This window comes from Schistocerca cancellata, chromosome 5 (genome assembly GCF_023864275.1).
Source record: "Schistocerca cancellata isolate TAMUIC-IGC-003103 chromosome 5, iqSchCanc2.1, whole genome shotgun sequence".
Classification (NCBI taxonomy): Eukaryota; Metazoa; Arthropoda; class Insecta; order Orthoptera; family Acrididae; genus Schistocerca; species Schistocerca cancellata.
Genome location: NC_064630.1, coordinates 776,066,391 through 776,090,017, shown reverse-complemented (window position 1 = coordinate 776,090,017; position 23,627 = coordinate 776,066,391). Strand labels below are relative to the sequence as shown.

Genomic DNA, 23,627 nt, shown 5'->3' with positions numbered 1-23,627 from the left:
TTCAGTTTGTATTCCATAAGTAACATGTATCAAGACCACTATCAACATCTGCAAGCTAACTCAATCATGCATCTCATCTTCCAACAATACTACATAATCAACATTTTCATGTACTACAAATACACTTTTGGGGCCTAACATTATCTGCAGTTTTCTTCAGGACTAGAACTGAAGGTTTTCTATTCAGTATCCTTGAGCATATGTCACTGGAACTATTTCTTAACAATAATGATTTTTTTTTTAACAACAGCTAAACATAATAAAAAGTATACATTAATGCGTAATAACCCCCCAACTGGACAGTGCTGAAACTTTTGACAATCCCACTGTAGTCAGTATTTCCAGTAACAAATTACACAGTAAGGTACACTTATGTCATTATTACACTAATCTTCACTTTGTGAGGCATGTGATAAAGCTGTAACACTACTTAAGCCACTATAGCATTCTAATTTAGTGGACATTTGTTCACTCTTCCACGTCTTTAAAATATTTACTACTTCTTGTGGTAGTAAATATTCAAATTACAGGTCCTTTTTAATAAGTGTGTGTTTACACACCATTGTTATTCAACATTTTGTAACAAATGCAAAGGAAAATGAGAACATACAAATGAAATTACTCCATTAATAAATTTATTGAAACAATTCAAATGTTACATACCATACTTATGGTCATTTTCTAATGCTTTAGTCATTAATTTTTAATGAAAAGTGGGGATACAATGTCAATATATTTTAAGTAATCTAAAGGCTCCCTTCACATTTGTTAATAAAAAGTGTACTATAAAAAGTTGCAAGCTACAATTTCTGTATCGTATGATTGCCCCCACAAAAGGCACTGATGGAGTAAGAGGTTGCAATCACACATGCCATCTTGTGACAGTTAAAAAACAAATAAGGCATTCTGCACAAAGAAATGTTAAGCACAGTTAATTTTTCCTATACAAAAATACATATAATTGTTAAAGCAAAATTGCCCATTAGATTTTTCCATTCAATCACACACTCTTCCTAAACAGATGATACATTCTCGAAAGTCATCAATGGTGCCAAGATACATACTACCTCATAAAGGCAAAACACATTATTTCCTTTCCTTGAATGTTCAATATGAAAGATAATTTCCTATACAGAGGGAACCTTACCTAAAGAGCATAAGGAAAGAATTGAAGCTAAGAAAGTTAACGTCTGCTACAGGTTGATAAAGAGTAATTAAGTCGTGCCAAAATTAGCAACTACTGACTATGATTTCACAGGTGATCCCCACTCCTGAGATTCCCAAACCAATTAAAATTTTTATAGGAGGATCATTTGGATTACAGTTTTTAATTTCCTTTTGTTTAAAACCCGTGAACTTTAAGCTGTTCAGGCTTGGCAAGCCCTGCTTTTGTCAACCACTGGCAAATATTTTCTCGCTGGTCACCCTGAAGCTGAAGTACTTCGCCGTACTCCGGATGTTCAATTACTGTGCCATTACAGGCAAACTCCTGCAACAAGAATTATCGCTGTTAATTCAAAATCTCAACTGACAAGTTGGTAGGCAACAAAACACATCACAACTAGGTCACAGCATTGACCTACTTTCAAACAAGGACACGTGAAGCAATTTGTCAGTATTCCCTGCAGCTTTCATTACAAAATGAAAGTTTCGCAGGCATTACTTTTATTTTTGCACTGTTCCGACACCTGATAATACAAAATTCGTATAATCGGGCTCTAATGAGTGCGTTTTCGTCGTTGTGTTTTTAAGGTGCATACATGTGCTACCGACAATACCATTATTGAACAGCATAAAACACACACTACAGAGCATTTAATAATGTTACTAACCTTTTTACATGCTCGGACAATCTTCTTCAAGTCATACTCCGATGAAAGTCCTTGGACAGTAGTTAACGTCTTACGACCATTCCTTTGCTGAATTCTTATATGCACGAGACCGTCTTGGACATCATCATCTGAACCCTTGATTGCATCAGCAAAGGGGTCTGAAAGGAATAAAAACCCTTATAATTTTTCCATTTTTAACCATTATGATTATGCGTATATACTGCTGATAATGGAGTGAATCATCAAATAATGTTACACAGCCATGCGACCTATAATACTGTTCAGTATCTCTTTTACAATTTTATTAGCTAAGTACGAGCTTTACTTAAAAAGCAAAGCTAAAGTCAGTAGAATCTTCACATGAATTTCGCTGCATTGCACAACTTAATAGCGATCTCACGATCTGCCATTTTGTTGTAGAAAATTCTATCATTTACACCACAATTAAAATTGAACGCTGGATTTATATACTTACCGAATGTGTTAAGATTCTGGATGGACATACGACAAACAAAGTATGCAACTGTGAAATATACACCTGCAAACTGCAAAATACTACGTCTGATATGCAAGCACGACAATTTCTACGACGCACAAAACCTTCTAAGCTCAATTCTTTACCGGAAACGTATATACGGATATGAATTGGTATGACGTCATGGTACGTCATCGCCTGTTCTGACATCAGCGCTCTCTCTGCAATGCAGGCAGAACTAGTCAGCCGCGGGCGTTTCGAAGCTTGAACATTTAAAACAAATTAAAAGACTTTCTGAATGACAACTACTTCTACTCAATAGATGAATTTCTAGATATGAAGTAGTAACTGAAAAAATTGTATAATGAAAACTTATGATAAACTGGCTTGTTCCATATAATTACGAAATGTCGTATTCATGATCTATGGAACAAGTATTAATGTAATGTACTGTAAAGTAATGATCCAAGTTTCAAAGTGCTAAGAGATCTTGCACAATAACTTAGATAACTATTACAGACATTTTATATCAAGTTTATTTTTTTACCTCCCATGAAAATACCTCCTCTAAAAAATTAATGGAAGTGGTTACCTAGAAATCGTGCTGTCTTCTCTCTGCTGTTTTGTTCCACATCATTATGATTTATCACGTGAATGAAAATGATCCATGGAACATGAAACTAATTAACTTCATATAAAACTACTTCAACACCATATACAATTTTAAGTATGTAACGCAGTGCAATAGAATACATTACAAGAAAAATACAATCTGATGTATAGTACAATATATGACAAAATCAATTTTAGATACATGGAAAGAATGTAGAAAATAATTTAAATTTATTTTAGCATATATTTGCATATTATATAGTTACATCTAACGTGAAAATGAATTTTCAGAACTATTTGTAATTTTTGTTACTTTTATGATCATGATGTGATAGGGAAGTTTATTGTATTGTTTTTTCCCAAGTTGCAGTGGTCCATTTTGTGTGAAAAATGTATTTGTATATTCACTGTAAAAACAAAATTTTTCCCATGTGCCATATACATGGACTGCTCGATTTGTATAGACTAAGTTGTTTAACCTCTGAAATTTTTATTTATGTAAGTAGCTACCACAAGTATGTACAGCTATGGCCATTGAAGTAACTGGGATGTTTTAATTAGGAGTTTCCAAGAGTTTCTGGCGGCTACATTGTCAATTGTCCTTGTGATCCTTTTTTGTGCTCTGAAGCAACTTTTGTTAATTGGCAAACTGCCACAAAAATTTATCCTCTATAGCAGCAGATACTCTGCTTGGCCATAGTATACACTTTTTAATTTTTTCCTTGTAGTATGCATAGTGCATTATTAGGCCAAAGCATGTTTCGCTTAGCTTCTTGTTAATGTACTTGTAGCTGATGTATGTGTTCCATTTCAGGTTTTTCTGAACCAATATTCCATTAAATTTTGTGGAGTTTCCATTTTCTAATTAAATAAATCTATAGTGGGATTAATTGATGTTTGTTCTGTGTGGTTTGAAGATGTGTTGCAACAGTTTTCTCTGTTTTAAAAAGAAGGCTTTAGTGCTTAACAATTCTGTAATGTGTGAAGCACAATTTCATGTTTGTTATTGTAGTTCTGCAGCAGTTTTGCCTTTATCTGAGCATTTCTGACAAAATTTTATGTATGTGTTGGAACTACTAAATTACTCTAGGTCATTAATAAATACATAAAAAACAAAAAAGTATGCATAATGTTCTCTTCCTGGTGTTTGATTTCTATTAATTGTTCTCTGTTTTTTTTTTTTTTTTTTTTTTTTTTTTCCAGGTATAATTTCTCTGTTTACCTATCAACCCCCTCAATTTTTACACATTCCAATTTTACAAGCAATAAATTGTGATCCATCATATCAAAGGCTTTTGTGAGGACCGAAAATATTGCTGAGACATGTTCCTTCTGGTCTGCTGCAATCAAGACTTCAATGACAAAATCAAAAACTGCAGTTCTATTGACTTGTGTTTTCTGAATCCCTGTTGGATACTAGATAAAAAAAATATTTTTCTCTGTGAATGTAATGCGTCTTCCGTAATAAAATACTTTTTTCCAGTACAGTATTTTAATAAAACCTGACAGCAGAGGTACTTTTTCTCATTTGTCTTGTCTTCCCTACATTCACCATTTACAGTTTTTTGGGAAATACTCTACTATACAATGAGGAGTTTCAAAGACGATTAAGGGTCTTAAACAGTACTGTTGTTTATTTTCTTAATAACCACAAAGACTGTCTATGCAGTGGCATGGTATGCATATGACTCCTAAAGCCATTTTTTTACTTTTCATAGCATTTTTTACATTTTTCTAGGTTCTAGAGGACAAACTGAGCCACAGCAACATTATCTGGAACAAGTCAGTAGATACATTTGAAGAGTTATTCGTATCTTTAAAGTAGTAATGCAAATTACAGGTGACTCAAATGTACATCAAGCTCATGCAGAATAACAAGTGGCAATTAAGAGATTTCCATGCAGAATAAACAAATGAACACAATATTACAGAATAAGGTTACATGTTACTTCAACAAACTCTCATTTCTGTGAATAAAACACACAGCAAAAATTCCACACTCAGCAGATATAGTTTGTCAGTGAAGACATCAGCATAATGTTAAAAATTTCTGGTTCAATGTAAACACTTTAGGAGTAAAGGAGATCACCCACCAGAAAGCAGAAGCATTGAGTTGTCAGAAGGTACACACACACACAAAAGAAAGAAAACTTGAATCCTTTGTCAAGCTAGAGTACAAATACACACAGAAAACACACATTTGCATAGACATGCCTATGCACCTGCGTGGTGCTGGCTGGATGCACAATGTCATTTCTGCATTTCAGCAGGTGGACTGTGTCAGAGTGAGGGTTGTGTCAGGTGGATAGAGAGGGAGGAAGGCAAGAGGCAGGAAGATGGATCGTGTGGGTGGGTGACTAGCATCTCAGAGTGAGGCAGCCAGTTCACTGGCTAGGAGTGCGGGATGGAGGACTGGCAGGTGCATGGGCTTGGCATTTGATGTTCTGGTGTTGAACCCAGTGGGAGACAATGCATGCTGAAAGTGATGTGGGGACATGAACCAGGAGGGGGTGATAGGATGGAGGAAGTGGAAATTGTTGTGTGAAAGGCATGGGGACAGTGAGTAAGTGGAGATTGAGACCGAGATGGTTGCAACACTAAACCTGGCCTCTCCCAGTTCATACCATCATTCAATTGTGACTTTCCCCCACCCCACCTAACCACAGTCTGGTCACCTTCCGTGCATTCCTTACCTCCAACTCGGCCTCAGCATCCTTCCCAGAACATTAACCTTTCAGCACAAGGAACGGCAGCCATACACAACCTTAAAACAGATCAGATCCTGATGTAATCAACCTCCCTGCAAGCAAAGGATCCACCACTGTCATGATGAATTACAATGACCACCTAGTAGAGGCCTCCACTCACTGTATGACTATTCCATCAACAAGCTCTGCCATAGTGATCCCATCCTAGAAGTCCAACATAACCTCTTAATTTCTGCTTAAAGCCATATGCCCTTCTCAGAACCTCTCCCCTGAATGTATTTCCCTCCTCACTCCTATTACATCTTGCACACCCACCTTCCAAATGCTTCTCAAAATCCACAAATCCAACAGCTATGGATGCCCCATAGTAACTGGTTATCGAGCTCCCACGGAAAGAATTTTGGCCTTCACTAACCAATACCTCCAACCAGTTGCCAAGATCCAGCCTCCCATGTCAAAGTTGCCAACCAGCTCCTTCAATGACTTTCCACCATCCACACACTTTAATCTCCTGAGTCCCTGTTACCCACTGTTGACACCACTTCCCTATACACCAATATCCTTCATGCCTATGGTCTTGCTGCTATTGAACATTACCCTTCCCATTGTCCTTCAGATTCCAGACCCACTATCTCTTCCTAGTACACCTTACTAAATTATCCTAACTCACAACTACTCGTCTTTGAAGGGAAGGTGTGTGAACAAATCAATGGCACCCTCCTATGCCAACCTGTTTATGGGCCATTTAGAAGGGGCCTTCCTAGCCTCCCAAAATGACAAACCCTTAGTCTGGTTTGGATTCATTGATGATATCTTCATCAACTGGACTAATGATGAGGGCCAAGGCACCCCATCCTCATTCCTCCACAACCTCAACATCTTCTCTCCCATTCACTGCACCTAGTCCTTTTAAGCCCAACGTGCCACACTCCTGGATGTTAAGCTCCACCTCTCTGAAAGCTCCATCCACACTTCTGTCTACACTGAACCCACTAACCACAAAAAGTACCTGCGTTTTGACAGCTGTATCCCTTCCACACCAAAAAATCCCTCCCTCCCACAAATCTTGGCCAACCATGAATGACATATCTGCAGTGATGAGAACTCCCTTGCCCAGTATGCTGAAGGCCTTCAATGACAAGCACTAGCCTTCAAACTAGTCTGCAAACAGATTTCCCATGCCATATCCTCACACAACCCCAATCCTTCCACCAAGCCAAAGAAACAACTACAAAGGAGTGCCCCCCTCTTCACCCTATAGCTCCTTGGACTGGAACAATTGAACCACATCCACTTTATCCAGTAGTGTATCACAGTAATTATTTGTAATCAGTTTATTAATTCTGGTCAGTAATAACCATTTTCAGAGCTAGAAAACATATGTACATACAGGTAGATCTGAAGATAGTTCTTTAACAACTGAAATGAATACCGTGATTACAAATAAACATTGTGATCGAAAACTGGAATTATAATACAGCCAATATTTTCCTCCATCCATGGAAATTTTTCCGTAACTATGTCACAACTTGTGAACCATATCCTTTTCATGGCCTTGTCCTGAAATGAGGGACAATCCTACCCAAGGTCCTTCCCACCCCTCCTAAAGTGGTGTTCCATCACCCATCCCACCTATACAACATCCTAGTCCATATCTATGCCACTTCCATTCCCAAGCCCTTCCCATAGGCATCATATACATAAGGAAGACCCAAGATGTAAGTCCTGCCCACTCCAACCACCCAGCACTTTCTGTTCCAGTCCTGTCACAGGTTTATCCCACCCCATCCGAGTCCAGGCCACCATATCATGTATCAACCCTAGTGCAAACACTGTATTGCATTTTACATTGAAACGACTATGTACCAGCTATCTACCAGGATGAATGGTTGTCACAAAGCTGTTGCCATGAACAAAGTTGACCACACACACACACACACACACACACACACACACACACATATGCAGCTGAACACAACATGCTCAGTTTCAATAACTGCTTCACAACTGGGCTATATCGATCCTTTCTTCCACCATCAGCTTCTCTACACTATGCAGATGGGCATTATCTTTGCACCACATCCTTCACTCCCATAATTATTGTGGCCTCAATCTCCACTACTACAGTGTCCCCGCACTGTCCACCCAACAGTTTTCCATTCCTCCATCCTATCACCCTCTCCCAATTCATGGCACCATTATCACCTTCATCATGTGTTGCTCTTCACCAGCTCTGATTCCCATGTATCACATGCCTAGCCTATGTCTCTGCCACCCCTCTGACTCCCATTCCTAGCCTGCAAACCCGCTGCCTCCCTCTGAGCGGTTGACCACTCACCCCCAACCTCTCTCCTTCTACTCAACCCACCCGACACAATCCCCACCCTGACCTAGGCCATCTTCCGAAATGCAACCTTTGCAAGTTTCAGACCCTGCAAAAAGTTAAATTTTTTTGAACAGTGTTGCTTCAGTTTATTATACAAACAGTATATGTGTAGATATTAAAGAATTTACCTGTGTTAATTGCATGCACATTTTGAAGTACTTGTTAGATAGCTGTATTTTTATTATACATAATCTGAAATGTATATGGGGTACATGAGTATGTACTTTAGGTAATAGAATGCAAAAATTGAAAATTTAGCTGAAACTGAAATTAATTTATTCATTTGTATTTATTCAAAAATCATTTAATGTATCACAATTAATACATCCTACATCTTTGCATACAGCCCTTATCACTGTGACTGTATTATTTCATTTACTTAGAGTTTTGCAGCTTCATTAGTTTGTCTGTATCACAGAACACAGCATAGTTTCTTTTACTCTACAACTAATTCCCTTTTGTGTGAGTGTCATGCACTATAACTGTTTTATGAAATTTAATGAAATATAAATATTTCTTTATTTCTTTTCACATATATCATGTGTGTGGAATATATCACTCAGATTGCCATTTTATGGAATATGAATTTGAGAAAGTAAACATTATTGAATTTGGTAGCCTAGAGTATAATAAAATGAAGATAAGTGAACTAAACATACATGTGTGTTTTGGAATTCATTGTCATGTTGTATTTCATGAATCCCATTATGAAGAAGAGCCTTCAGGGTTATGGAATGAATCAAAATACACATTAACATCAAGACAAAGTCACTCTAGACACTTTCTCTGTACAACGTATTAACATTATACCAAATAGCTATACTAATTAATGCTATTCACACTTATGCCATCTAAGTTTAATAGAGTGAATCAGTAAAGAAGCTTCTACTCTGAAAAAAGCCTCCTCAGTTATACAATATACATGTTGGGTATCTGATATTAATTGATTAATATTTACTTGATTACAGTGCTTTATTTTAAATAAAACATGTACCTACTTATGCAGATATTAAGACTAATGTACAGTACATTACTACTTGTCATTCAACATTACAATGAATGTGTGATGTGTAGCTATCACAACTTTTCACTGTTCTGCACTAGACAGAGTGGTTAGTGACGCACATTTCAAATTATATTTTGAACTGGAAGACATTTCGATTTTTTTTTTTTTTCTGTAGAATAAATAATTTTTCCACCTTAGCTGCAATGCCCCACAACATTACTCCTACTTCTACGGCTATGCTCTGCAAACCACTGTGAAGTGCTTGACAGAGGATACATCCCATTGTACCAATTATGAGGGCTTTCTCCCATTGCATTCACTTTTGAATTATGGGAAGAATGGCTGCTTAAATGCCTCTGTGCATGCTGTAATTAGTCTACTCTTGTCTTCTTGGTCCCGACAGCAGTAACATGTAGAGTATTTTCATATATTCCTAGATTTGTTACTTAAAGTTTGCTGGAGAAACTTTCTAAGTAGATTTCATACGATAGCTTGCATTTTTCTTCAAGTGTCTCTCAGTTCTGTTCTTTGAGCAACTTCATGATACCCTCCCATGGGTTGAACAAACTTGAGACAATTTGTACTGCCCTTCTTTGTTTTCACTCAGTATCTCCTGTTAGTTCTGTTTGGTACGGGTCCCACACACTTGAGCAATTCCAGTGTGAGTCATACGAGAATTTTGTGCGCTATCTGCTTTGCGGACTGAATGCATCCACTTAAAATCTACCACTGAATTGCTGTCTACCAACTGCTAAACGTATGACTGAAACTGCGTGATCATTTCATTTCATAACCCTACAAATCATTACACTCATGTATTTGTATGACTGAAAGTACGGAAAGTATTCTAGCAATCCTGTCTGCAGGTCAATGGAATGAAAGGGATTTCGGAATGCAAAGCAACCAGAACTTAATTTGCCCACTTGCTACTGTCACCTTATTTATTATCCGTTTGGGTGCCTACGAACTTCTCACATGGAACCTCATCCTATCTATGCATCCATATTGTGCTGACTAGACACACAATGCTAGTACTGCAGTTCAGCAAGTGGAATATGGTGCGGGTATCATCGGGTGGGGTGGGTAGAAGTAGAAAGAGTTGGGAAGTAGGGGAAGGGGTTGGGGATGAGTAGCTAGAGGCCCAGAGGGAGGCAGCAGATGTGCAGGATAGGAATTTGGGGAGGGAGGGGTGGCAAGTGCATGGTCTAGGCATCTGATGCACAGGTATCAGAGCCACTGAGGTGTGGCTCAGGATGAAGATGATGTGAAGATGTGGATTGGGAGGGGGTGACAGGACAAAGGGAGGGGAAACTGTTGTGTAGAGGGACATGAGGAGAGTGGATTAGTGGAGATAGAGGCCAGGAGGTTTGTGGGATCATAGGATGTGCTACAAGGATACTTCCCACCTACATACACTCCTGGAAATGGAAAAAAGAACACATTGACACCGGTGTGTCAGACCCACCATACTTGTTCCGGACACTGCGAGAGGGCTGTACAAGCAATGATCACACGCACGGCACAGCGGACACACCAGGAACCGCGGTGTTGGCCATCGAATGGCGCTAGCTGCGCAGCATTTGTGCACTGCCGCCGTCAGTGTCAGCCAGTTTGCCGTGGCATACGGAGCTCCGTCGCAGTCTTTAACACTGGTAGCATGCCGCGACAGCGTGGACGTGAACCGTATGTGCAGTTGACGGACTTTGAGCGAGGGCGTATAGTGGGCATGCGGGAGGCCGGGTGGACGTACCGCCGAATTGCTCAACACGTGGGGCGTGAGGTCTCCACAGTACATCGATGTTGTCGCCAGTGGTCGGCGGAAGGTGCACGTGCTCGTCGACCTGGGACCGGACCGCAGCGACGCACGGATGCACGCCAAGACCGTAGGATCCTACGCAGTGCCGTAGGGGACCGCACCGCCACTTCCCAGCAAATTAGGGACACTGTTGCTCCTGGGGTATCGGCGAGGACCATTCGCAACCGTCTCCATGAAGCTGGGCTACGGTCCCGCACACCGTTAGGCCGTCTTCTGCTCACGCCCCAACATCGTGCAGCCCGCCTCCAGTGGTGTCGCAACAGGCGTGAATGGAGGGACGAATGGAGACGTGTCGTCTTCAGCGATGAGAGTCGCTTCTGCCTTGGTGCCAATGATGGTCGTATGCGTGTTTGGCGCCGTGCAGGTGAGCGCCACAATCAGGACTGCATACGACCGAGGCACACAGGGCCAACACCCGGCATCATGGTGTGGGGAGCGATCTCCTACACTGGCCGTACACCACTGGTGATCGTCGAGGGGACACTGAATAGTGCACGGTACATCCAAACCGTCATCGAACCCATCGTTCTACCATTCCTAGACCGGCAAGGGAACTTGCTGTTCGAACAGGACAATGCACATCCGCATGTATCCCGTGCCACCCAACGTGCTCTAGAAGGTGTAAGTCAACTACCCTGGCCAGCAAGATCTCCGGATCTGTCCCCCATTGAGCATGTTTGGGACTGGATGAAGCGTCGTCTCACGCGGTCTGCACGTCCAGCACGAACGCTGGTCCAACTGAGGCGCCAGGTGGAAATGGCATGGCAAGCCGTTCCACAGGACTACATCCAGCATCTCTACGATCGTCTCCATGTAAGAATAGCAGCCTGCATTGCTGCGAAAGGTGGATATACACTGTACTAGTGCCGACATTGTGCATGCTCTGTTGCCTGTGTCTATGTGCCTGTGGTTCTGTCAGTGTGATCATGTGATGTATCTGACCCCAGGAATGTGTCAATAAAGTTTCCCCTTCCTGGGACAATGAATTCACGGTGTTCTTATTTCAATTTCCAGGAGTGTAGTTCAGAAACCTAGTGATGGAGGGAGAGACTTTGTTTCTGGCCACAGTTTGCTGGTGGTCTCTCATATTTATTTATTTATCTTACAGCTCGAAACATGTATTTAACATGCATGGGCAATGTTATAATAATTACATTTAGATTATTGATACACAATATAAATAGATTACATGCTACTAAGTAAAATATCATTTAAGTACATTTAATATAGCCTTCCTGAGGTCAAATCATGTCAGCACCATACTGTATGGGCACTTCAATAGAAGCAATTTTTTTAACTCGTTTTTAAAAATTCTATGAGAAAGCTGTTTCAGGTTTTTTGGCAGAGAATTATAAAATATTGCTCCCTTAATGAATGAGGTATTTGTTGTTAGATTCAATCGTCTGCTCACCATATGAAAGTCTGATTTTTGTCTTGTATTGTAATCATGGATTTCCATATTCCTGTTTGTCACTTTTTTCACTAATAATATTGATTGAAACATATATACTGCATAGATAGTCATAATATTAAACTTAATAAACAGGTTTTTACATGAAGTTCTGGGTCTTACTTCTGCCATAGTTCTTATTACTCTTTTCTGCAATACAAATACCCTCTTTATATTGTATTGGCTACACCCACCCCACAATACAATTCCATAAGATAGATGGGGATACACCAACCCAAAATACGCTATTTTTATTGCTTCAATATCTAAATATTGAACTAATCTCCTTAGTAAATACAGACTAGATGTTATTTTACCACAGACATGATCTATTTGCTGATTCCACGAAAGTCTGTCATCTATATATATCCCCAAAAATTTACATTATGAACAGGTATTTTCCTGAATGTCCTCATTTAGAACAGTATTTTTATTTGAACTATTTGTCTTAAAATAAATTAAATTAGTTTTGTTAATATTGACGCTCAGGTTTTCTTTTTCAAAATGTATTTGGGCTTTTTCAACAAAATTCTGTACCACTGAATTTAGGTCATCATTACTACGTGCCCAGCAAACCCCAGAGGTGTCATCAGCATACATAGTAATATGGTGACTGGTGTCTAATACTTTTGGGAAATCATTCACGTAGCAAATAAACAAGAAGGGGCCCAAGATAGAGCCTTGTGGCACACCAAGATTTATGTTCCTTATCTTTGATCTTCTTTTTGCAATTACCTCTCCATTATCATACACAACTTCTGTGCATTGTTGTCTATCTTTAAGGTAAGATTCTATTAAAAGCAACAGTTCCCCACTGACACCATTATAAGCTAATTTACTTAAAAGAGCGCCATGATGGACTCTGACAAACGCTTTGGAAAGATCTAAAAACACTCTTGCCGTTTCGTAACCCTCATTTATTTTCTCCATCAGACAGTGTACAAACTGTACTACTGCAGATAAGGTGCTCCGACCACTTCTAAAGCCGTGTTGGAAATCTCCTATTAAGTTATTCATATTATGGTGCTCAATTAGGATTTCTAGCATTATTTTTTCAATTAATTTACCAAACACTGACGTTAAGGCAACTGGTCTGTAGTTCTGTGGTTGTTTTCTTTCCCCTTTTTTATATAAAGCTTTAACTAAAGCAAGTTTCAGTTTCTTCGGAAACACACCTTCTTCAAGTACACAATTTATTAGATGGACTAATGGTCTGCTGCAGAAATTGCAGCAGAGGTAGTATATAACACGGCTGCTTTCATAGGAGGACCAACCTCTGTGTGTGTATTTGTAGTCTAGGTCATTAAAGGATTTCTTCTGAAAGCTAGCAAAGTTTTTGTTCTGTTTTGTGTGTGTCTGTCAATACTCAATGCTTCCGCTATTTGGTGAGTGGTCTTCTCTACTCCTATAAGTAATTTTTATTTGTTTGGATTTGCATGATATGAGTTATTTATTTATCTTTAATCATCCAAGGATCATCTCATAATGATAGAGGATTTGTCAGGGCAATACAGTGTCAATCAATAGGCCAAAATAAAACACAAAGCATAAATAATATGTTTAAGAGGATAGGACAGGTAGCCTATGGGGATAGGAGACGTGGTCATCTGTGGCCTTGATTAAGAAACCATCCTGTCATTTGCTTTAATGATCCAGGAAAACCAAGGAAAACACTAATCAGAATGGCCAGACAGAGCAGCTCCATCCTTCCGAATATGAGGTCAGTGTCCTAACAGCTGCACTGCCTCCTTCAGTAAGTATCTATTGCATAATGTTCCTTCATTTACATACAAAATATTTCAGGTAACTTGCAATATGAAACATAGTTTCCTTTTTCACTGCCCACACACTGAGGACACACTATTGATAACCCCTGGACTGTTTCCTGTCACTTGCAATCATATGTCTACTCTTCAATGCCACTCACACTAAGACACCCAGCAACGACTCCTAGACTGTCAAGATGCTGCTGTGCCTCTTGGTTCAATTCCAGACTCCATATTCAACTATGCGCTAGTGTCGACCTGAAAAACTAAGCCAACAGACATTACTACCGTGCATTATACACCTTGACACATGCTCCTTGTGAAAGAAGTAAACCATAATCAATTATTGAAATGTGATGAGGTGCTGACTGAAGATATTTCCTTTCGTTAATATCCACTACTCTGAGTCGTAAAGTAGTCTTTGACTGTGTAATATGCATTACTTGTGAAGAAACTTTTAGTTGCCTTTTTAAAAAAAATGGATTGTAGTAATCTTTTTCACTTCCTTTGATAATTTGTTGTATGTTTTATCCCCGATATGAAATGCTGTTTTCAGTTATTTAGTTTGTTTTTCCCCAGTAAATGTAGTTCCAAACTGGCTCTCATTCCAAGATTATGTGTAGAAATGTTAGTGCACCCTTTAGTAATGTTTTCCCTGATATGAATGACAGATTGGTATACGTACTGACTCGGTACAATAAGTATGCCCAATTTTATAAATAGTTCTTTACAATGAGCCCAACTAATACACGCAGTTATTACTTTTATGGACCTTTTCTGCACTTGAAAAACCATGTCCATGATTTATGCCTTCAGTCCTCAGAAAAGAGCTATGAATTGAGGGTATGTAAGCATAGTATGTCACCACTAGATATTGGCCGTTAAAGACTGGTGCTAACATCCTAAGAGAACGGCATGCTGATGACATTAGTTTGCTAGTATCTGTGTTTTCTACGTAGTCTATAGATTTAACATCTAGGCTTACAGTGCAGAGTTGCTTCCTTCCCTTATGCTGAAGTGCGTATTGCTTGTGTTCAATGTTCATTTATTCCATACTACCCAATCATAAACATCCTTGGGGGTTTCATTTGCTTTCTTTAATAGGAGTTCTGAAGTTTTATGAGTGACTGTGATGTTGCTGTCATCGGCAAAGAGATTTTTTTTTTCTCCATGTCTTACACTGTCTGGGAAGTCACTAATATATATTAAGAACAGAACTGGACCCAATACATTACCCAGAAAAAATGCCTATGTTTATATATTTCTTGTCTGACAACTGTTTTAGCACAAATTTATCATCAGTAGACATGAGAAGAATATCCACCTTCTGAATACTTTTTCCAAGTAAGACTGAAATCACTCATTTGTTGTTTCTCTTGTACATAGCACTGGTAGCTTTCTCAATAGTATTTTAAGGGCAACAGTGTCAAAAGCCTTTTACAAGTCTAAGAAAATACCTGTAACACAAGCATCCCTTTCAAGAGCTCCAAGCACCACTTTTGTGAACTCTAGAGTGGCCAATATTGTATTTCTTCCACTTCTGAAACAAAATTGTGCTTCGTTTAAGCAGCTGAATTTATTCGTGTATCCATCAGTCTCTCCTTCATAATTGCTTCAATTATTTTTGAGAATGAAGACAGCAATGAAACTGATCTCTAGTTTTCAGTATTTATGCATTACCTTCCTTTAGTAAGGGCGTTACTCATGCTTTAGAGGCCGGCCAAATCAACTTAACGCCTGTCGCAAGAGATTGGCAAATCACGTCAATCATGAGGACAAATACTCCACATGGACATGCATACGCATCCCTTCTGAGAGTCTGTTGTTCGTGCATTAAGATTAGGACATGTTCCTCAGTGCCTCCAGTTTTGTCAGTGGCTGTTCACTGAGATAACAGTGATTGTCTTGAACATAGATCTGTTCTTTATGTCTGATGAAGCCTTGTTTCAACTGAATTGTTACATCAACTCACAAAATCACTGTTTCTGGGCAGTGGAGCATCTGTGTAACTTCCACGATACACCATTGCATGATCAGAAGGTTGGGGTTTGGTATGCAGTATCTGCACACTGCATTATTTGTCCCACTTCTGTACATTATATTGCCACCATTTTTATACTGTTTGTGGCAGCATTAACAGAGGAGCAAAGGATCTACAGTTACTTCCAATAGGATGCAGCAACTGCCCATACAGCCGGTCAAACCTTGGAACATGTTTATACAATCTTCATACCTGACAGAGTACGTAGTGGTGGTCAGTCTGGTCATGGCTCTAGCTTGCTAATCAGGTCACCTGATCTGTCAGAATGCAATTACTTTGTGTGGGGAGCCCTCAAGTCTAAGGTATATTGCAACAACACTCATATCTTCAAGACCTGGAGCAGAACATTTTGGATTAAACTACACTAATTTCAGCAGACCAGCTTTCATCCACCTTCAGCAACTTGCTGACCAGGGCCCAAATGTGGCAAGAGATGGTTGCTGGTCACTTTCAGCATCTGCTATAGTCAGGTTAATACTGTTGGATTTCTTTGTACCCTGGAACTCTGTTCTATGGGCCCCTTTTATTTTCTGCACCCTCTATAACACCACACACCACTTTGCTTTTATTTTCTGCACTATATATTGTCATTGAATGATTTGTTGCTGCAAGCTGTACCCTCCTGTACATTTTTTTATACCTGTGACAGTAGTCAATAATCTGTGGATTAGTGCAGCACTTTTGCAAAGAACTGATAATTTAAGTGTCTGTGATGACTTTCTAATACCTGCAGTTATCCATGATTTTCCTTAGCTGCTGCTGTAGAAATGGGTATTTTTGGAGATGTCAGCTCAATAGTTGATTTAAACAATCTGCAAAATTTAGAGAACTTAGCATCTAAATCGCTTCCCATACATACTTCATCCCAGCTTTGATTTGTCAATGCCCAAGAAAAAGTTTGAATCTTGTTGCTGTTGTGGTCTTCAGTCCAGAGACTGGTTTATTATTATTATTATTTTATTTATCCATCTGTTAACAATAAATATTGTATGGATGTTGTCAAGCCATTTCAAAGAAATGGACACAAACAATATATACGTAAAAAAGTACAAAACAAAATAATACAATGAGGTTAATAATAATACAAAGAAAGTAATATAGCCTATATACATCCCTGCTTGTTATTTTAAATGCATAGTCTGTTTTTCATAAGGCTTTAGTTTTGTCCTCCCTAAACGGCAAGTCCTTATATACACAACACTGCTTAAGTATATATTTACATCACACAACAGCTGTCCTTTAAGTATGTAAATGTAATGAATGATTATGTAATGAATGATTAGGTACATATTGAGTATTTTCCATTTTGCCTTTATAAATATCATCAGAAAAAATTTATTGACCTACATAGTCATTTACACAATAAAAACATTGTTCTACTAGAAATTTCTTAAATTCTGTTTTAAATTTGTTATCATCTTCTAACTGCCTGATGTTGACTGGCAGTGCATTGTACAGTTTTGCACTGATATGGCTCACATGCCTTTGTGTATTCATTCTTTTTGTTCGCTGAGTATGGAGTGCTGCGCTATTAAGGGTATTGTAGTTATGAAAGTCGGCATTTGTCTGAAAATCTGCAATGTGGGTCATGACATACAATACACATTTGTATATGTATAATGATGGTATAGTAAGTATTCTAAGCTTTTTGAATATGGGTTTGCAGTGTGTCTGTGGATGCCTGTGAGTTATTATTCAGATGGCCCTCTTCTGCAACAAAAAAATTTGTTTTAGGCGCCCTGTTGTGGAACCTCAAAATATTATTCCGTAAGTGGCAAGAGATTGAAAATAGCCGAAATATGCCATTCTGGCACCCTCTGAGGTACAAACATTTGCAATAATTCTGAGAGCAAAACAGGCTGAATTAAGTTTCTGTGCAAGTTTTATTACGTGGTCATTAAAATTTAAGTTTTCATCCACATGGATCCCCAGCAATTTTGTGGATTGTCTAAGGCTTTGTCACCCCACACCAGATTGAGATTTACATTTGGACATCTTTTCCCGAACTGCATATAATTTGTTTTATTTACATTCAGTGTCAACCTGTTTGCATTGAGCCAAGAGTGGATGTGATTTAGTACTTTATCAGCAGTTGTTGGTAGCAATTGCTTTGGTGCACTTATTATCACACTAGTATCATCTGCAAATATTATTGCTTTGGCTGCATCATCTGAGGTGTGAAAATCATTTATATAGACAAGAAACAATATGGGCGCTAGGATGCTGCCTTGTGGTACTCCTATTTCTACATATTTTTTGCCTCTGATACTGAATTTATTTTGTGGTTGGAGTAAGTTGATGTCAGTCCTACAACCTGTGTTCTGTTTTTTAGGTATGATTCAAACCATTTTTTTCCTATCCCATGTATACCCAACGATTCCAATTTTTCTAAGAGAATGTCCTGGTTCACAGTGTCAAAAGCTTTGGAGAGGTCTAAATTTACTCCTACTACACTATAAACTTTTCCTAGATTTTTATTTGTTCAGTGTAGCACATTACTGCTGTTTTGGTATTTTTACGTGCTTGGAAGCCATGCTGATTTCTGTTAAGTAAATTATGGTCATTTAGATATGTGTTGATTCGGTGCTTCATCAGTTTTTCTAATATTTTTGAAAATGCTGGGAGGAGAGATATAGGGCAATAGTTTTCTACCTTATACTTGTCACTGTTTTTAAATAATGGCTTCACTTTTGAAATTTTCAGCCTTTCTGGAAAAGCTCCTTCACTGAATGATAAATTGGCTATGTGTGCAAAGGGCTTTGCGATTTGCGGTGCTGTCCTTGTTATGATTGACACAGGCACCCCATCTATGCCAGCCGACATTTTGGGTTTCAAGCTTTGTATCACTTTCGACACTTCACCCTCATTTGTTGGCTCTACCCTCATCCTACAAGCTGTTTTTGGATATTCAGGTTTTTCTTCGTTTGAAAATTTTAAGCTTAATGAAGTTGTTGCATTTATGAAATAATTGTTAATATAATTTGGCAAATCTTGTTTTTTAATATTGACACTTTTAAAATTTTTGAGGCTTATGTCCTGGTTTTCACAACTCTTCCCCGTTTCAGTCTTCACAATACCCCATATGGCTTTTGATTTGTTTTCAGACTGTCTTATAAAACTATCATTACTCATGAATTTTGCTTTAGCAATTACTTTTCTATATACCCATTTGTAATTCCTGACATATTCTATGAATTGTGGGTCTGTGGATGTTTTCATTTTAGAAATTAGTCTCTTTAGAGTTCCACAGGAAGTTTTGATGCCAGCTGTGATCCAAGAAATTGGCTTTGTATTGCCATGTGACCTAATTTTTGACAGCTTTTTTGGAAAACAAATTTCAAAATATCCCATGAAAATGGAATAAAATGTGTTATATGCATCATTTGTATTTGTTAGGGATAGTACTTCTGCCCAAGCCTCATTAGATAGCATGTTTATGAATTCTACACAGTTCTCTGTAGAAAAATATCTTTTATACAAGAAGTGTGTTTTTTTTCTCTTTCAGTGGCCTTGAAGAGATTTTAAGGACAAGAGCATTGTGGTCTGATAATCCCAAATCAGTATTTGTTACTTCAACTTCTGTGTGTCCTACATTTGAAAATATATTATCAATAAGACTGACTGTATTATTTGTTATTCTTGTGTGTGTGTGTGTGTGTGTGTGTGTGTGTGTGTGTGTGAAAGCAGGTTGAAACTACATGACAGATTTAGGAACTGGTCTTTTAGCCTACTTTCACTCATAAGGTTAATACTGAAGTCCCCACACACAACTACAGTGGCTCTATCGGTGAACACAGTGTTAAGAAATATTTCTAATTGGTTAAAGAATATGTCTGCATCACCAGTAGGTGGTCTGTATATTGCTATGACTATGACTTTTCCCTGTATTTCAATCAACTGCACAGCTGCAGCTTCAAAATGATTTTCCCCACTCAATGATTCAGCTTCACACCTTCTTTTATAGCTGATACTTGGTTTGGTAAATATACATACACCTCCATTTTTGGCATTTTTTCTACAATATTGGCTTGCCAACTTAAACGGATGAACATTAATGCTACTTAGTTCAAAACTTCTGCACCAATGCTCCACAAAGCACATGCAGTCAATATTTGCACTGTTCATAGCTACCTCAAGTTCTAATGATTTATTTCTAAGACACTGAATGTTTAAGCTTAGAATCTGCAGGTGATGAGGATGAGAACTGGTTACATTTGTCTTTACATTTTGTTGTGTCATACTCCATACCTTGCCCTGGCGAGGTACCAAAAATCCTCCAGAAGGACAGGTTTTCTGCACCTTGTAGGTCGTATACTGGGATATGGTGAGTTGCTTGCTGCTGCTGCTGGTATAGCTCCCAGTGTCATTGATGCTGTCATTTCTGTTGTTGTTGTTGTTGTTGCTGTTGATGATGATGATAATAATGATGATGATGATGGTGTAGCTGTTTCTGATACTTCAGGTGTTGGTTCTGTTTGATGCAGCTCTCCATGCTACTCTATCCTGCGCAAGCTTCTTCATCTCCCAGTACCTATTGCAACCTACATCCTTCTGAATCTGTTTAGTGTATTCATCTCTTGGTCTCCCTCTACCATTTTTACCCTCCACACTGCCCTCCAACACTACATTGGTGATCCCTTGATGCATCAGTATATGTCCTACCAACCGATCCCTTCTTCTAGTCAAGTTGTGTCACAATTTTCTCTTCTCCCCAATTCTATTCAGTACCTCCTCATTAGTAATGTGATCAACCCATCTAATCTTCAGCATTCTTCTGTAGCACCACATTTCGAAAGCTTCTATTCTCTTCTTGTCCAAACTATTTATCATCCATGTTTCACTTCCATACATGGCTACACTCCATACAAATACTTTCAGAAACGACTTCCTGACACTTAAATTTATACTCAATGATAACAAATTTCTCTTCTTCAGAAAGCTTTCCTTGCCATTGCCAGTCTACATTTTATATCCTCCCTACTTCGACCATCATCAGTTATTGTGTTCCCCAAATAGCAAAACTCATTTACTACTTTAAGCGTCTCATTTCCTAATCTAATTCCCTCAGCATCACCCAATTTAATTTGACTACATTTCATTACCCTCACTTTGTTTTGTTGATGTTCATTTTATATCCTCCTTTCAAGACACTGTCCGTTCTGTTCAGATGCTCTTCCGGATCCTTTGCTGTCTCTGACAGAATTACAATGTCATTGGCGAACCTCAAAGTATTTATTTCTTCTTCGTGGATTTTAATTCCAACTCCGAATTTTTCTTTTGTTTCCTTTACTGCTTGCTCAATATACAGATTGAATAACATTGGGCGAGAGGCTACAACCCTGTCTCACTCCCTTCCCAACCGCTGCTTCCATTTCATGCCCCTCATTCTAACTGCCATCTGGTTTCTGTACAAATTGTAAATTGCCTTTCGCTCCCTGTATTTTACCCATGCCACCTTTAGAATTTGAAAGAGAGTATTCCAGTCAACATTGTCAAAAGCTTTCTCTAAGTCTACAGATGCTAGAAACGTAGGTTTACCTTTCCTTAATCTTTCTTCTAAGATAAGTCGTAAGGTCAGTATTGCCTCACGTGTTCCAACATTTCTACGGAATCCAAACTGATCTTCCCTGTGGTCAGCTTCTACCAGTTTTTCCATTCGTCAGTAAAGAACTCACGTTAGTATTTTGCAGCTGTGACTTATTAAACTGATACTTCGGTAATTTTCACATCTGTCAACACGTGCTTTCTTTGGGATTGGAATTATTATATTCTTCTTGAAGTCTGAGGGTATTTCACCTGTCTCATATATCTTGCTCACCCGATAGTAGAGTTTTGTAAGGACTGGCTCTCCCAAGGCCGTCAGAAGTTCCAGTGGAATGTTGTATACTCCAGGGGCCTTGTTTCGACTCGGGTCTTTCAGTGATCTGTCAAACTCTTCACGCAGTAACATATCTCCCATTTCATCTTCATCTACATCCTCTTCCATCTCCATAATATTGTCCTCAAGTACATCACTCTTGTATAGACCCTCTATATACTCCTTCCACCTTTCTGCTTTCCCTTCTTTTCTTAGAACTGGGTTTCCATCTATGCTCTTGATGTTCATACAAGTGGTTCTCTTATCTCCAAAGGTCTCTTTAATTTTCCTGTTGGCAGTATCTATCTTACCTCTAGTGAGATAAGCCTCTACATCCTTACATTTGTCCTCTAGCTATCCCTGCTTAGCTATTTTGCACTTCCTGTCTATCTCATTTTTGAGACGTTTGTATTCCTTTTTGCCTTCTTCATTTACTGCATTTTTATATTTTCTCCTTTCTTCAATTAAATTCAATATTTCTTCTGTTATCCAAGGATTTCTACTAGCCCTCGTCTTTTACCTACTTGATCCTCTGCTGCGTTCACTACTTCATCCCTCAGAGCTACCCATTCTTCTTATACTGTATTTCTTTCCCCCATTCCTGTCAATTGTTCCCTTATGCTCTCCCTGAAACTCTGTACAGCCTCTGGTTTAGTCAGTTTATCCAGGTCCCATCTCCTTAAATTCCCACCTTTTTGCAGTTTCTTCAGTTTTAATCTACAGTTCATAACCAATAGATTGTGGTCAGAGTCCACATCTGCCCCTGGAAATGTCTTACAATTTAAAACCTGGTTCCTAAATCTTTGTTTTACCATTATATAATCTACCCGATACCTTCTAGTATCTCCAGAATTCTTCCATGTATACAACCTTCTTTTATGATTCTTGAACCAAGTATTAGCTATGATTAAGTTATGCTCTGTGCAAAATTCCACCAGACGGCTTCCTCTTTCATTTCTTACCCCCAATCCATATCCACCTACTATGTTTCCTTCTCTCCCTTTTCCTACTGTCGAATTCCAGTCCCCATGACTATTAAATTTTTGTCTCCCTTCACTACCTGAATAATTTCTTTTATCTCATCATACATTTCATCAATTTCTTCATCATCTGCAGAGCTAGTTGGAATAGGCATAGTCACATTTTAAAAATGCGATACATACGTATTAAGTTAACACCAAGACTTGACTTAAGCTCTGGCATGCGCCTCGTCTCCATGGACGCTGTGCGGTGGGTCTCGGGAGCTCATGTGAAACTAATTAGGACTAGATAATGCGCTACAAATCAACATGGTGGGAAACATTGCACATGTCTAACTGAGACCACGACTGCCAAAGATAGAAGACCAACGTAGTTTTATCTTAAAACAAATAACTTGTAGAAAGGTTGAGAATCTTAAACATAAACCCTCTGTGCCAGGTTTTGACTAAAATGTAACAAACTATGCATGGATTTATATAAGTTCAAACACATTACCCCGACTTACCATATTAGAATGTATCAGCCCTTTCACAACGAATGCTGCATAACGCACCCTTGGCATCAGTAAAAAAAAAAGTCCTTATTTCATGATATGCCCGTTTCTCAAAAGCTTGTGTAAAGATAGGAAGGTATGAAATCTGTCTGTAATTAGAGGTTTAGAGGTGGTGTCATTATGTCCTGTTTTATAGATGGGTAT

The 23,627-nt window shown here is 38.7% G+C and overlaps 1 protein-coding gene across 1 annotated transcript; it reads right to left on the bottom strand.

Annotated features, from left to right (window-relative positions):
- Nucleotides 1-613: 613 nt before the first annotated feature.
- Nucleotides 614-2,468, bottom strand: LOC126187760 (eukaryotic translation initiation factor eIF1). The gene is made up of 3 exons (XM_049929021.1): nt 2,308-2,468; nt 1,833-1,990; nt 614-1,489 (listed from the first exon to the last, which is right to left on the bottom strand). The coding sequence occupies exons 1-3, from the start codon at nt 2,333-2,335 to the stop codon at nt 1,343-1,345; spliced, it is 333 nt and encodes a 110-aa protein (XP_049784978.1). The 5' UTR covers nt 2,336-2,468; the 3' UTR covers nt 614-1,342.
- Nucleotides 2,469-23,627: the final 21,159 nt, after the last annotated feature.